This window comes from Lissotriton helveticus, chromosome 1_1 (assembly GCF_964261635.1).
Source record: "Lissotriton helveticus chromosome 1_1, aLisHel1.1, whole genome shotgun sequence".
Taxonomy (NCBI): domain Eukaryota; kingdom Metazoa; phylum Chordata; class Amphibia; order Caudata; family Salamandridae; genus Lissotriton; species Lissotriton helveticus.
In genome coordinates, this window is record NC_136057.1 from 1,943,502,550 (window position 1) to 1,943,519,433 (window position 16,884).

General features: G+C 43.4%; 1 protein-coding gene across 1 annotated transcript in view; it reads left to right on the forward strand.

Annotated features, from left to right (window-relative positions):
* NPHS2 (NPHS2 stomatin family member, podocin) overlaps nucleotides 1-16,884 on the forward strand; it is a 47,302-nt gene that overhangs the window by 19,135 nt on the left and 11,283 nt on the right. The window contains exon 3 of the mRNA XM_078659248.1: nucleotides 2,639-2,711. Coding sequence (XP_078515374.1) covers nucleotides 2,639-2,711 — 73 coding nt within the window. The remainder of the gene's footprint in view (nucleotides 1-2,638; nucleotides 2,712-16,884) is intronic.

The following is a 16,884-nucleotide window of genomic DNA, read 5'->3' on the forward strand; positions in this document are numbered from 1 at the left end:
TCTTTGAACTGTCACTCTTCTCTGAACTGTGTATCATCTTTGAACTGTCACTCTTCTCTGAACTGTGTATCATCTTTGAACTGTCACTCATCTCTGAACCGTGTATCATCTTTGAACTGTCACTCATCTCTGAACTGTGTATCATCTTTGAACTGTCACTCATCTCTGAACTGTGTGTCGTCTTTGAACTGTCACTCATCTCTGAACTGTGTGTCGTCTTTGAACTGTCACTCATCTCTGAACTGTGTGTCGTCTTTGAACTGTCACTCATCTCTGAACTGTGTATCATCTTTGAACTGTCACTCATCTCTGAACTGTGTGTCGTCTTTGAACTGTCACTCATCTCTGAACTGTGTGTCGTCTTTGAACTGTCACTCATCTCTGAACTGTGTGTCGTCTTTGAACTGTCACTCATCTCTGAACTGTGTATCATCTTTGAACTGTCACTCATCTCTGAACTGTGTATCATCTTTGAACTGTCACTCATCTCTGAACTGTGCTTTGCCTTAGTTGTGTTCATTATGGCGAAACTATCTTTCATATGTGTGCTCTCCGTTATCTTTGAAGCACCCATCACCAGCTGACCACCATCTTTATACTCAGTGGACTGTGCGCTCCATGATTTTTACACTGTGACCTGTCTGCGGTTTCTATTGGCCTGAAAATAGGTAGCCAAGCCAGTCTTTTTAATAAACATTTCGTTATGTAATTCTCCCAGGTATTAGGGTATGGTACCACAAAATCGATGTAAAAATACTGTCTGATGTTAAATATAGCGCCTTACCTATTGTGTACAAAATATCGCCCTGTTGGAGAGGGTAATTGGAAATCTGGACCCTATGGGATGATATTTTTGTAAGCAATATTTAGGGCACACTATTCATCAGACAATATCTCTGCATACGATATTCAGACATGCAGTTCTATTTCACGGTTGTCGACTGTAGATACAGGACGACTGGATCTATACCAAATTTTCATGGTAAACACTGATTAGGTAAGTGCGTGCCATTTGAATTAATTGTCTATTAACTTATTTGGATTTCCTGAAAACGTGGCACAGAACCACCTCTCCTGGAGGTCTGCTTGACACCCCTGCTCTGTTGGCTGTACCACATCCATTATTAATTATTCTCCGATCATGTGCAAACAATGCTGCCTTTGACACGTTCACCCTATGGTGAATTCCCCGTTATCTGAAATGCATCACATATTCTCTATCTTTGCTGGATACTTATTTTTTTCCTAAACTTCTTAAATGTTTATATTTTCCAATCTGCAAGGTCTTCATCCACAACGTTTTCAGTTTCACACAAGGTAACCGGTCAAGATCGGTTACCCACTGAAGTAAGCAGCTTCACAGAAAGACAAAGGTAAAGCAAAGTAAGACTGCGCTACAAGGTTTAGGGCCTCATTTCGATGCCGGGCGGATCGCCACTGGAAGGCCAACACTGGGGGTCTGCCCAACATCCAGGCCATCGCTCCGACGGCCATATTTTAATGCATGTGGTCGGACCGCAGAGGTCGGCAGTGGGAAAGACTGCCTCCTCCGACAGGATCCAAGATCCCCTTGGGGCAGCAGTTGGTATCCTATCCCTACAATGGCACAGCCGTGGGGATTAGGATGTCCTTTTCTGACCGCCATGAAGAGGCAGACGGTAAAGTACTTTGTGGGCCCCAAGCAGGGACCCTGTCCTCCATGGGCCACTGCATGGATGTGCACAAAGTGCTTTTTTCTACTGTGGCCCTTTTCCTGGGCAGCAGCACAAACCGCAATGGAAAAAACCTGCTTTCTGAACACATTGTAATAGGGCAGTCGGACCGCCGACTTCTTGTCGGACGGTCTCCTGACCGACGCAACAGCAGTCGGCAGTCCAACCGACCATTATTGTAATGAGGGCATTAGTCTTGAAAGGGAATAACAAGGGGGCATATTATCAAGGACGGGCGATCCATTATCGCCGCTTTTATCGGCAGGAAACTGCCGATAAAGCGGCGATAATGGGCTTGATAATATGCTCTATGAATTCCTATCGAAGCCCATGTTAGATGTGAAGACATCAATTATGGGCTTCGATTGGAATTCATAAAGCATATTAACAAGCCCATTATCGCCGCTTTTATCTGCAGTTTCCTGCCGATAAAAGCGGCGATAATGGATCGCCCGTCCTTAATAATATGCCCCAAGATATTCATTGTTTGCTGCCTACAAAAAAACTCTGGTGCAAGACTGCACACTATCCTATTGGAAGCGCAGAAAACATGTCACAGAACAAAACACTTGTGAGAACAAGCATGTGTGTTATGCCAGCACTTACGCAGTAGGTGTAGACACACATCTATTTAACAAAAGAGTATCCTGCCTTGCACAGTCACAAGTGTTCTAACTCCACATTTTTTAGAGATCTGGAGGACAGGTGATAGCTATTGCACAGAAGCCTTAGGAATAAACCACTTTTGGCTTGATAGCGTCTGCACATCTGTAGCGAGGGTGAAAGCAGGATCCTCATTGGTTCTAATGCTCAGGGAATCATCCAGATGAAGCAGTAATGTTGCTGAAGAATAGATGTGTGACAAACAATGTAATTTCTTCTGCAGTACATTCTGAAATTCCCACATTCTCTGTTCTGTCTTCCAGATAGTACGAGAGTACGAGAGAGCAGTCATATTCAGACTGGGACGCCTGCTTCCAGGAAGGGCTAGGGGACCAGGTAATAAAACACACTTTATTGTCTTTTCTCTTCAGTTACCTCTCTTCTGAAGTCTCAAATGTTAAACATTCCAAGGTAAAAAGTAGCCCCTCTGCCAAACAACTGGGACATAGCGATGAGGAGAATGACTTTTCTCACATTGAAAGAAGGAGTTAAACTAAGAACCTACCATGGATTAAAATGAATGAGATATTCAGAGACACCTAATTCTCACTAGAAATCGAGTGCCATATTATCAAGAAAGGGCGATACATTATCGCCGCTTTTATCGGCAGGAAACTGCTGCTAAAGCGGCGATAATGGGCTTGATAATATGCCCTTGTGAATTCCCATAGAAGCCCAGATTAACACCAGAAACTGGGCTTCTATGGGAGTTCACAAGGGCATATTATCAAGCCCATTATCGCCGCTTTAGCGGCAGTTTCCTGCCGATAAAAGCGGCGATAATGTATCACCCTCTCTTGATAATATGGCCCCTGGTGCCTTGTCAGGTGCCTAAAACCAGACGTCATCCAACAAAATACCAAAATGTCAGCCAGTACACCAAAATTCATGGCTCGTCTCACCAAGGCTTTACCATCTAGCATCCTTCTATCATGTTGTCCCAGAGAAGGTTCGGTCAGGTTAAGATCGGATTCTACCTTGATCTACCCAACCACCTAGTTTTTAAGTCTGCCACGTGCCCATTTGAAAAATGGCTGGTGGCCTCCTGATATGTTTTATGCTTTTTATTCTAATATACATATGTAGACAAGGCACCAGGCAAATATGTATATAGATATAGCCACACTAAAATCTAAGATCATATGCCTTTTAGCCCCTGGCCTAGACAGACCCCACAACAGCCAAATATGGAACACGCAGACAAAGAGCACTCAATGCATCTTCTTCAAACACAAGGGTTCAAATTGACGTAATGAGGTAGTGCACAATTCAAGATATAATGCTGGTCATTTCCTGCACCCGATGCTTCCCTATGCTGGTCCAGGTCTTCATGGCCCAGTGTTCAACGATACACCCAGAAACATCCCACCTTTGGGCATTGCTTTTGAGCATTGTTTCTGACTGAACAGGCCATGTACCCTTCTTTAAAAAAAAGGGCCTTTTCAGGCGTGTAGGACCTGTGAGAAACTGAGACTGCATTTAAAGGACCTTTAAGGAGAGTGTATCTACATCTTTCCTACAAAGCAAATTACTGCAAAATATAACAGACATCCTGTACAAAAACCTTCAAAGACAGGGCGGGTAGACTTTTGTTGTGGCTATAAAATCAAAAGTCAAAATGTAAATGTAAATGTAGTTGAGCTTATATAGCGCACAGCTACCCGCAGTGGGTGTCCCGGCGCTTGCTTAGGGAACCCATCCTGATATTCCCCTGTGAGATAGCAGGGTATCCACAAGGTGAAAGTCAGGCATCCCGCCGCGAGGGGCCATAGTGGAGATTAAGCAAGCTGTTGCCCAGAGTCGCAGAGTGTGAACCTGTGAGTTGAGGAGGCACCGGGGCGAGAATTATCGAGTCCGTGGATTTTTTTTTTAGCCCAAGACCCGCCGGGGCGGGGAATTGAACCCTGGTCCAGGACCTATCTCAGATTCCGGGTCTGCCGCCTCTAACCCCTGAGCCACACTTCTCCCCCTCCATTGGGGATAGCTCTGATGGTGCTTCTCAGTTAGCAAAGAGTACCCTCAAAAAGTACATTCAGAGCAACAACACTCTTTAAAACCTACTTCTGAGGAGATTGCCTCAAATTCCAAAGAACCACAAAAGAAAATTCAGAGGACATCGGAACATAAATGTCAGACTAAAGTCCATTATCTGAGTTGCTGTGCTCTCCTTAATTTTTTTTTACATATAAGACTCCTCCGACAGGCCTAAATCTGATACTCTTAAAATGCTTTGGAACAGATGGCACAGTCCAGACTGTTGATTAAATCAGCGCCAACAGCACTGACAAAGAAGCAACTGTTATAGATGAAACCACTGTCGACAAAAAAAGAAACCGACAACTGTCCCCATCAATATTGTCAATGCTGTCTGTTGACGAAGATCCCAATGGCAAAACAAATGTGAAATACATTAAAAGTTACATTATTTTTCGAGAAAGGAATCACAATTTCTTTATAATTGGCACACATTTGTCTGAGAACTTGTCACCACTAAAAACGCAATGTCTTTTGGATAGAGAAGTGAAAATGTAGGCTTAGAGAGACTTTTTGGTCCAGGCTAGAGTCATCCTAAACTTACATTTAAGTACCAAGATCGTGCTGATGATGACTATGTTGAAGGAGCCACCAGACTTAAGGTTGGTCCAGAATGGCGAAGTGATGGACGTGATCCTAATGTGCCTTATCAATCATTTGAGAAACATCAGGATGAAGAAGAGTGGCATTATGATTATGACCCTTATGAGGAGGATCCTAAGTACCCGGAACAGTCAGTGGTCCAGGTTCCTAAAGAACTGGTAAAAGGTCCTAATTAGATGGTTGCTGGTTACCAAACAAGATAAAAAAAATTACAAAAAAAGGGGGAGAGGAACAATGATTCCATAAGGTGATCCTGCCCCCCCACTAGTGACCATGAAGTGCTATAAAGCATTCCAACATAGACAGCAAAACAGTACAAACGTATGTATGATACGCGTGTTTTAGACTGAACAGCGTTATATGTTGTTAATTCATGTAGTATACACACCCCAATTTTAGGGGCTTATAGGAGTGGCAAATACAGGGCTGGCCCCTGTATGGTCCTGAAGAAAAGCCTGGAAACATGTCGACCGAACACTGATTTAATCCTCATTACAGGTTAAAATACAGAGTCACACCCCCTTTTTAACATACCAACCTAGGAGCAAATAAAATTGTTGAGGCCCACTAGCACGGTATTTTTAATCACTCACACCCACTCCACCATTCTCATTTGCACCACACATAGTCCTTCACAACCAAGTGCTCCTGCGTAGTCCGTGAGTCGCAGCACGCTCCTTTTCGTAGAGAACTGGGATGGCCCCAATGATGAAGCATGTCACCGTGGGGAAACCCCGGTGAGTGAGGGGACACTAGAAAGAAATCTTTCTTTCTCATTGGTCAGTACTGACAAACTTTGATCAGCGGCCACTACACAAGCTAGGTCTCTGAACCCAGCAGACTTGGGTTCCTACTGTTATACCACACAAGATTACCAGAACCTTCAGGTGCTGAACCAGGCCACATCCTTCCAGACCACAATCGCCACCTCAACCGCAGCCTTAATTTAAGCCTTCAACATCAAGCTTCTCCGTTCCAAGTTCCTAAGTACATCCTCTGCAGCACTTGCCTCTTACGAGAATAAACATAACCTCAGCACATAAGGACAAGTTTTCTGATGATAGCCAGGAGGAAGGTGAAGTGCCTAGAGATACTTCACAGTACCAGAGTGAGATAATTAAATTGCACCAATGTCTGGGTTTTCTACCTCCAGCAGACTCTATTCTGGATGACATTGAAAGTTCTCCTAACTTATTGAAATACATTTAAAAAGGTTTGAGTTACTCATTCCATCTAAGGAAACGTATTGCTTTCTATGTGACCTTAAAGATTCTACAGCCAGATTCATCAAAGGGAAATCGGCTATTTTTGCATTTGGGATTCATCATCCCAAATGCAAAAATCGCATTTGTAGAAATCGCAAATTTGCGAAGAATTGCATTTAAGGAATCTCAATTAGAGATTCCTTAAATGCAATTCATGAACCATTTAAAAATTGCGAATTTGCAATCTGGGGCCGCTATTTACCGTGAAGTCTGACTTTGTGGTAAATAGCGAAAACTTAAAAAAATGCACTTTAGTGCATTTTTCTAAGTGTTATGTTACACACACACATTTCCTTTGGACATGTGTGTGCGCAACACCAGTGTACATGAGCATTTCAGGGGTGCTACAGGGTGTCCTTTGGACACCCTGGCACCCTTGAAATCACTTCCTTATTTGCGATTCGCTAATTGCGAATCGCAAATATGGAATGACTCCCCATTCATTCCTATTAGGCCCATAGGAATGAATGGGGAGTCATTCCTTATTTGCGATTAGCAATTAGCGAACCGCAAATAAGGAGTCTGTAGAAATCGCTATAATTTTTGCGATTTCTACATGAATCCCGTTTTGCTAGTCTTTAATAGCGATTCCTTAATAATCGCTATTAAGGACTCGCAAAACGGGGCTTTGATGAATCTGGGGCTAGTCTTAGAGCTGTGAAAGCAGTTCTGATCATCAACCATATCTATGCTGAATGACTTAAAGTAATTCAAACTCTATCTGCAGAGGAAGCAAATATTCTCTGACTTGACCAAAAATATCACGCTCCTGATAACACTCTTCATATTTAGTTGGTGGGCCATGTGTGGTCTCCATCGTAAGGCTGGTTGCTCAGAGAGCCAGACATCTGACATCTCTGTTCTGCTCCTCCTGACTCAGAAGGCAGATGATAAGGCAACATCGGTAAAAGGCTTTCTGCCATGGCTGCTACTTCCATCAGGGCAGCCAACTCGTTTGCAGATGCAACAGGCAGTTGTGGTCAAAGCTTGGCCTTTACCTAGGTTTGCTGCCTGAAGGTAAGCAAGCTGAAGTTAAACAATTTAACATGAGGGCATAATAGCATCTCCCACATTTATTGAGTTGACATTGGATATTGTAACCACTGACTTTAGTCAACTTGGATGGCAGCTGTGTTGCGCAGGCAGCGATAGCTTCGCTCCACCTCCTTTAGACCAGAGGCCTAGACTAGAACTCTGGACATGGCATATGACTCAGAATCAGTATTTGGAGGGCATATAGATTAAGTCATCCAGTCAAATAAGACCAAAACCGACACTGGAAGATCTCTGGGAGTTCTTCAGCAGAGGTGGCTGCAATGTCATGGCGCGAGAGGTTGGAGCCAATTTTCTTACAAATGTGTTTTTTCAATCCTACAGCTATCAAACATACCAACTGCCTCCCAATCCTTCCGGCAGCAGCATTATCAGTAGCAATATACAGCCCAACAAACAGAAATGCCATGCCGCAAACATGGCAACCAATCAAGAATGCAAGGAAGTTCCAGGTAGCAGTGATGGTCTTCCGGCACCGGCCAAGACATATATGCAGTCATGGTCAGACAGCTGCATGGGATTGGGTGGGGGCAGTGTATCGAAGATATCATTTTGTTATAGAGAGTGGGCCACTATACAACAGATTGTTGGACCTAGACCTTGTGAAATATGATCATATGCTGGATTTCAGCTGGATCCCCCCCCCCCCCCCCTACCCCACTCACATTATCTTAGTCTGTTACAAGCCAAGATTATGTTCATCGTAAGGAAAGGAGCTAAAGAATTGGTCCCAGTTCATGGCAAAATGTAGAGGTTTTTTTTCTTGTTGTTTCCTCAACAGGAAAAAATTGGGCAAATGGAGAATAATTTATGACCTACAGCCGTTAAAGGAGTTTCTCAAATATCATCCATTTCTTCGCTTGAAAAAGTTCTTCAGCTCCTAAAGCAAGGAGTATTACATGGCATCCTTAGACCTACAGGTTACATATATTAACATCCCTATCCAACCCAAACATCTGTACTTCAAAGTGCTAAGTCGCCATCATCAATTCAAAGCGCTCAAATTAGTTCTAAAATTTGCCCAAGAATATTTATAGCATGCATGGCTCCAGTGTCAGGTTACCTCAGGAGGCAAGGCTATCATGTATTCTCCAATCTGGACAACCGGCTGGTGAAAGGGGAATTTTCAAATGTTGTCTAAGGCTCTGCAACAGATTAATATTTATTTATTTAGTGTTTTATAGAGTGTAAACCAGACCCGTGAGGGTATTAGAGCGCTTTACATTAGTAACAGGTGGGATACAAGGACATGGGGTAAAGAGAGCCAAAGGGATAGGGACAGGTAGATACATTATATTGGTAAAACAAACAATCATAATACCCCGATACATTTTGGGGTAAGAACAAATCGATACATTAAGCTAGAAAAAGCAGTCTCAACACCGGGGAGGTTTGTTTGGAAGGGCCGGGTGGGTATCATAAGGAGAAAAGGCCCAGGGATAGTGCCGTGCCGGTTGGTGAAGTCAGGTTACGGAGATGATTGTAACATGAGCGTTAGGAGAGGAATTTGCCCATTAGGACATTTTTGGCCTCCTTTTTGAAGTGAGCTCGAGACGATATTCTTCTGATGGCAGTGGGAGTGAGTTCCATATTCTTGGGGTAGCCCCAGAGAATGCCCGATTGTACGTTCTATTTTTCTCGAAGCGTGCGGGTTGGAGCAAAAGGTCTCTGGCGGACCGGGAGTTTCTGGCTCCTCCGGATATCACGTGTTTCTGGGCGAGAAATGCAGGGGACTTTGAGTAAAGAACCTTGTGGGTGATGCAAGCCAGCTTAAATTGGATTCTTGCCTCAAGAGGAAGCCAGTTCAGAGCTTTAAGGTGGGGCTAGATATGGTCGAACTTCTTAGAGCCAGTTAGAAGTCTGGTGGCGACGTTGAGGCAGGCTTTCAAGGGTGCCAGAGAGAGCTTGGGTAGGCCTGCGAGGGTGGAACAACCATATCCTAGCCAAGAGATAACTAGTGCCTGAATTGCAGATGTTAAATCTGGGGTGTCGAGGAATGGTTTCAGGTTTCTTAGATAGTTCAAATTAAATCTGGCAGTTTTGGCCATCGAGTTGATATGGCCATGCATGTTCAGGTTGCCGTCTAAGGTAATTCCAAGGGATTTAGCAGAATCCACAATGGTAGGAGAGCAGTTTAGCGCTGTGATAGCCTTGATCCATTCTTGAATCTCTGTATTGGCATTAGGTGGTGAAATTAAGAGGAACTCCGTTTTCTTTAGCATTGAGTTTAAGCTGGTTAGATGTGAGCCAGTGAACAGTCAACTTCAGGGTCTCATTCAGGGAGCGAATGTCCTCTGGAGAAGGGATTTTGATGTAGAGCTGTGTGTCAATGGCAAACATGTGGTAGGAAATATTGGCGGTGTGCAGCACCTCTGAGAGCGGTTCAAGGTAAAGATTGAAGATGGTAGGGGACAGGGTTGATCCTTGAGGGACTCCAACCGTGATCGGAGAGGAAGCAGACAGGTTGCCGTTGATCAGGACTCTCTGCGAACGATTCTGGAGGAAGGACCTAAAGCTTGCAAGAACAGTGCCATCTAGACCCATCCTAAGTTTGAGGCGATTAAGGAGAATTTAGTTGTTAACCGTATCAAAGGCCGAGGATAGTTCCAGGAGGATTAGGAGACAGGTTTTGCCTTGGTCAAGGGCTTGAAGGGCATCATCCGTGATGTGGAGGAGTGTGGTTTTCTATACTGTGCCCAGGTCTGAACTCGGATTGCAAGTCGTCTAGTTGGTGGAAGTTGGTGATGTGATGCCTTAACTGCTATTGCACACATTTTCCCAGCACTTTAGCCAGGAGTGGGATATTAGAGATAGGTCTGTAGTTCTCAAGTGAAGCAGGATCTAGCATAGGTATTTTCAAAATGGGGACAACCTGGCCGGCTTTGAGAGAGTCAGGTATCGAGCCCTGTAAGAGGGAGGCGTTGATTATTGCTGTCCAAGAGGGGATGATAGCTCGAGAGGCAGCGGCTAAGCAGTTTGATGGGAGAGGGTCATTGAAGTGATTGTTGGGATTTAAAGAGGATAGGATACTTTTCCTCAATGAGTACAAGTTGTTCTAAAGCCTTGGAGGAAAATACAGTTTTTAGGGCTGTTATGGATAGTTACAAAAATACTTTTTTCCCAAAGAAAGAATATTGCGGCTAAGCGATTTAGTTAAGCAACTACAGACAAAACCGTCCATTCAGGACAACTTTCGCAGTCACTGTTAGGGATGATGTCGCCCTGTATCCCATTAATCCCATTTTCTATCTTCATATGAGACCATTTCAAGAAGGACTCGACCACGATTGGGCTCAGGACAAAGGCACATTCAATGATCTGATCAAAGAATGAGGCCTGCTGTGCTATGGTTTACTCGAGAGGAAAACACAGCTGTAGTTCTGAGCTTTCCATAAGAACAATCCCATTTTGTAATAACAATGGACGCTTCCATGGAGGGTTAGGGGGCACACTCGCAAGATCTAGCAGTCAGTGGCAGATGGATGACAGAATAAGCACACCTTCATATCACTGTGCTGGAACTAGAAGCTGTCTTTGGGGTTGCTCTCCTTCCTACCTAGTGTCAAAGGATCTTCAGTTCTGTTACGTATGGACAATACAACATCCATGTACTGTATGAACAAGCATGGGGGAACAAGATCTTGCTCTCTGTCAGAAGAAGTTCAAAAGCTATAGGACTAGGCCACCCTTCATCAAGTCAAGTTGTTGGCAGATCATGTGCTGGGTATAAAAGACCAGGCAGACACCCTTAGCAAAGATTGGAGTGTCACTAGGTCAAACCAAATCTGGATTTGTTTGCTGTTAATCTGAATTGTAAATGCTGGTATAACGACAGAAAGCACACTCTACCGTTGTTGTTGGGTACTGCTTAGTCAGTAACATGTTCAGGGAACTTTGCCTACACTTTTCTCCCATTTCACCTCATCTAGAGAGTGTTGAACAGAATGAAAAGAGAGCTGTGTCATCATATACTGATAGCCTAATGGTGGCCCAAAAAGTACTGGTTCACTGTTCTCCGTCTTCTGTAAGTGGAACCTCAAATTCAGCTGAAGCCATTAGTAAATCTTCTTTTCCCACTGCAAATGCCAAATTATGCACCCACCCCGGTATTTCTGAACATGTCAGCACCGTTTCTGAACACTCTGAATTCCATCATTTAAACATTCTATAAGACTGCAGAAGAATACCAAAAAGTGGAAGTGTTGCTGTTGATCGATTATTACTTGAGACCTATCTCCACTTAGTATTCTTCATATCCAGATCCACCGTAGTTGCTACATTTAACATATTCAGGACTGAGTCAGACTTCTGTCAAACGTCCATTTGACAGCAATGTCCCCCTTCATAAGAGCTGCTGATCAACCATCTCTATGGTCCAACAGAAGCACTAAAGAATTTCTTACAGGGACCGTCAGAGTTTTTCCCACAGTGAGAGGTTCACCAATTCATGGAAGCCAACTACAGTCCTGTCAGAATTATTGAAAACCCGGTTTGAAGTAATTCAGAAAGCATAATTTAAATATGTTTCTTGAAAAATGGCTGTCCTCTTAGTATTAACTTCAGCCACAAGAATAAGTAAGATTTAGGCCATATGATCATAGAGCTTCTTCTGCAGTTCCGTAACAAATAGTTAACCTAACATAGTATGCTCCTTTTTTACTCCAAAAGTGACTTTTATCTACATGAACCAATGACGATAAAGACACAATTTCAACATCCTGCTTATGCAGGTGAAAGAGCACTGCATCTACTAGGTGTCAGAAGATGACTGAAAAACAGAAGCAAACACTTTTGCAAATTGGACCAATTATTTGTACCATGCAATCCTCCCAAGAAGCGAAAATCTCTCTTGAAGCAAGGATTAGCACGTTGGGTGTCTGCAGCTGTAGTTTTCTGTCATAGCAAAACAGGCTGTCCTCTACGAAATACTGTGATGGCTCACTCCATGAAAAGTTTTTTCAAATCCACGGCCCGGTTTGCTGGAGTACCTGTAACAGACATTTGCAGGGCACAACCTGGAAAAACATTATTGTCTAGTGTTGACAACACAGAGAAGCAGCAATGGGAAAAGTGGTTCTTCTGCACCTTTTGCAATGAGATGAGCTCTTCTTTGTTACCCACCATCGACTGGAAGAATATATATATATATATATATATATATATATATATATATATATATATATATATATATATATATATATATATATATATATATATATATATTCTGTGTTAACTGATTGGAACTCTGATTCTTCATCATCATCATAACTTTATTTTCGATCACTGAGATCTTATAAAGTGTGATTCAGGGCATACATAGAAACATAACAAGCTTTAAAAACAGTTTAAAATAGCAAAGTTGCTTTCCTGAGAGTAAAAGAACGGAAGATCGAATAACAAGAGGGAACTTCTTAACTTTGTAGGGAGATGTCCTATTAAAAAGATATAGGGGCATATGTAGGTAATTTCCATTTTGCTATTCCCAAATAGCGATTTTTAAGGAATCGCTATTTGAGAATAGCAAAATGGAATGTAGCTAAAAATTCGCATTTTTTTTGCGAATCTCTAACATTCCTTAATTGCGATTAGCAAATTGCGAATCGCAATTAAGGAATGACTGCCCCATTCATTCCTATGAGGCCCATAGGAATGAATGGGCATACATTCTCAAATTGCGATTTTGTATGAGAAAATCGCAATTTGAGAATCGCAATTCCAAGGGTGCCAGGGTGTCCAAAGGACACCTGTTGCACCCCTGGAATGTGCCTCTAAGTACATGTGGCGCACATACATGCCCTAAGGGCATGTCTGTGCGCCACATGGCACTTTTAATTTAAAGAAAATGCATTTAGAAAGGGAATCGCAAAATACCATCTACTTGGAGTAGGTGGTATTTTGCGATTCCTTAAGCCAAAACGCATTTTAAAATTCACTCCTACATAGCATTTAAGGAATCGCAAAATTGCGATTCCTTAAATGCTTGAGCAAAATAAGTAATCGCAATTTTTGCGATTCCTTCTTTTGCTAATGTGCACCTACATACCAAAGCACTGTTTGCGATTCACAAATGCCGAAATTCACCGAATTTCGGCGTTTGCGAATCGCAAACGCCTACCCCCATAATCCCACTCTGATTCATGTACGTTAATCTATGAAAGATCCAAAGTTACTTTAACTGTAGTTCTGCAGGGTTGGTATAATTCATAAATTACATGCAACCAACCCTCCTTCTCATTTCAGACTAACCTACCTAATGCATTCCTTTCACACTCGGGCTACGAAATCAGATGGTTCTGGTGGCCTCTGGGGGAAGTGGTGTTCACTTTGTTTTCACTTGATTGAAGTTTTAGAAAGATGTGTTTAGGCTACTAAAGTGGCTCTGTTCAAAGTGGATGATTTAGCAGGTGAATCTATGGAAGACACTAACACTCCATTATTAGTGGGGAGGCAGAAAAGCCATGCTGCAAGATGCCCACACTCCAGTGAGGCTCTGCTGGCTGAATTCATAATCAGTTTTTAATCACTACATTAATTGCCTAGCCTACTCCAAATACGCAACTAACGAAAACTGAGGGGAAATCCTTCCTGCAGGGGCTGGAGCCTGGATTTGTGGTGAGGAAGATGGAGAGAAGTCCGCAGAGGGATCTGCTGAAGCTGCTGGAGCTGGTCGATGTTGCTGCTGGCAGTGATGTGAACCAAGGAGACTGTGTGGAGCAGAAGTTAGCGAGATCGGGCTGCAGGGGCGGTAAGGCTGGATCTTGACATTCTCCTCCAATCCGTGCGGCTTGAAGCACCTGACAACGGAGGCTTGGGCTGGGGCCACCATGCTGTGAGAGATCAGATGGTTGCGGTGAGCGGTTCCACCCTGCTGAGATGGAGCCGCTGCTGGGCTCAGCCTCCTGAGGCCGCACAGAGGACTGAAGCAGATGTGTGGACGAAACATGCCTCCCCTCCCATGCGTAAACCGACAGGGAGACAGTGGCGCCACTCTTTGAGAATGGGCTGGAAGTGCCTGATCTGCACGAGGATGTGTGGGGCAGTAATGGCGTGAGTTGCAACTGTGCTGACTGGACAATCCTAGGAGATTCTACACTGCAATTTACAACTGTGTGCTGCCTATGACATCCCACTCGTCTCACTTGCTGACAACAAGTAACTAGGAAGCCTTTGAACTTGGGGAAGTTTGTGGCTGTGGAGGCAAGAGGTGGCCCTTGTATTTGAATTTCCAGCCCATACGCTACCCCTTGGCTAATGTTTACCCTCCTCACTCCTGGGTTTTTTGACTGTCTGTATATTTGAGCTGCAGGTCTGCTTGTGCCCCTCAGCAGTGAACACACTGCCCTCGAGTTGTGGCGGGACCAAACCCTTGCTGTTGCACACTGGGGACTTGAGCTACCTGGCTGAGCCCTGGGCTGGCCTAGGTAAATACGTTTCAACCTTATTTCATATGTGCTTAAAGGATTTATCCACCATTGAGGAGTTACTATGCCTGGATGGGCAAGCATGAACATAACCAATTCAAGATACCATTTGAGAGTAAATGGTCTGCCAGATCTGTAAATTAGGATCAGAGGCAGATTGAGCCACCCTAGAGGGCAGCAGGTGACTGGCCCCAGAGCAGGATACCAAGAGCCTCCTCACTGACATGAAAAGTAGCCTACTTACAATTGACACTAAAATTGATTCCCTCACAAATAGATTGGACCACGTGAAAGAGCAAATAGACAAGCGCGGTGGTCATCTTGAGCAGCTGGAGCAACAGGGTCTCTAACTCAGAGGACACAGCTCATAGTGAACAACTGCTGCGTATGGAAAAAGTGCTGGTAATCCTCAAAGCCAAAAATGAATACTTAGAGGCTTGCCCAGGCGCAATAACATGCTCAATTTAGGCTTCCCAGCATCTACAGCTATGAATGAGATAGAAGTGTATATTGAAACCATGCTGCAGTCACTGTTTGGAAAGGCTCTCACGGATGCTTTTTTGTAGAATGGGGGCACCGACCTCTGGGGGTTCCAGCACAGTCTATTATTGCACACATTTTAAATTTCAAAGACAGAGACTCCATTTTGAGACTGGCCTGAAAACAGGTGGAGATTAACTATCAGGGAATGTCTATTCATAAAAGTTGTATTCTACTGTGCCTTGGTTTAGCCTACTAAGCTGAGGATAAACATGAGTGGAAGACCCCGCTTCTTCACTGATTCTGGCGGGTGTCAAGTTTTGCAGTAAGTATTCCTCCAATACATCTTCAGAAAGGAAAGGCACCAAGGATGATATGAGCGAACACCTGTGCGACAGCCATTATAAACTCGGTTAATATATGTGGGGGAATGGGGGTATTGGGGGAGGGGTAATCTCTGATCCCTGTGAGTCTGTGGAAAATGTTGTGATGTTCAAGTTGAACTTAATTTTCACGTTGCCACCTGGCTAACATAGTGATATATCCTAAACAATACTCAATCCAATCCAAAAAAGGAAATAAAAAGCTTTTGTTTTTAATGTTAAAGTAGTGGTCTACTGACAACTCAGTCACATCTATAAGCAGGTGATGAGAACTGATAGCTTCTAACTCAGGATAGATATAATAGCCCATCACACCTGTAAGCCCACTGACTGCAACTGAGTTTCAAACAATACCAGATAATAAAGCCTAAATCTGTGGTGACTATTACATCTCCATAAGTTGAACCTAGCCATAAACTTACACAAGTGTAACTCTTTTACAAATCTCACCCTTATCTAACCTTCATTTGGTATGAAGCGGCCCATCCCTTAAAAATGAAAAAAAACAAGCTATTCAATCAGTTGTACCGTTGTTGGCTCATTACCACTTGCCTCAGCCTATACTCTCTATCACTGCCCCCGTTTTCTCTGCCTTCACTAATCTTTGTGCTAGTAAATAATCCTACACTAGCAATCAAACTGAGAATTCTTCAAGCTATCTTTTCCCAAAACTTTAAATACAATTTCAGCTTGATCTTCAGCACTACTTACTGCTCCGCACAAATACCTCACGTCATGATACGAGGTGTGAACCTGAAGCGAGTTATCAACTAAATGGCTCCAGGTTGTTCAGAAAGACACCACAGCGAAAGAACACAATACAAGACCTTAAGCTACTTTTTTCCTCTCACATAGGTACTTGCAGACCGTGACATTTCACCAGTGCCCCAGGGAAGCAGGTAATCGCAACCACATCACCACCCAGAAACACAATACACGTACCAACTCGCAAAGGTGGATGGACAGGAACCATTCTCCTATAAAGATATCTACGTCGGTAGCCCCCAAAAACAGAAAACATTGACACTTTGCATAGAAAAGAAATGGACAAGAACACACTACCAATGTGTAAACACAACAGCTCTAAGGTACGTAGACAGCAAGACTGAGATGCAGAGAACAGGGACATAAAACAACTAATGTGGTCCAGAAAAATTTCTTTGACTGGGAAACCCAGGTGACACAATCGTATACAACCTTAAAAATGTGCACATGCTGCATGCAACCCATCCCTTATCCAAGTATAACATTACCATTGTCTGACCATAAC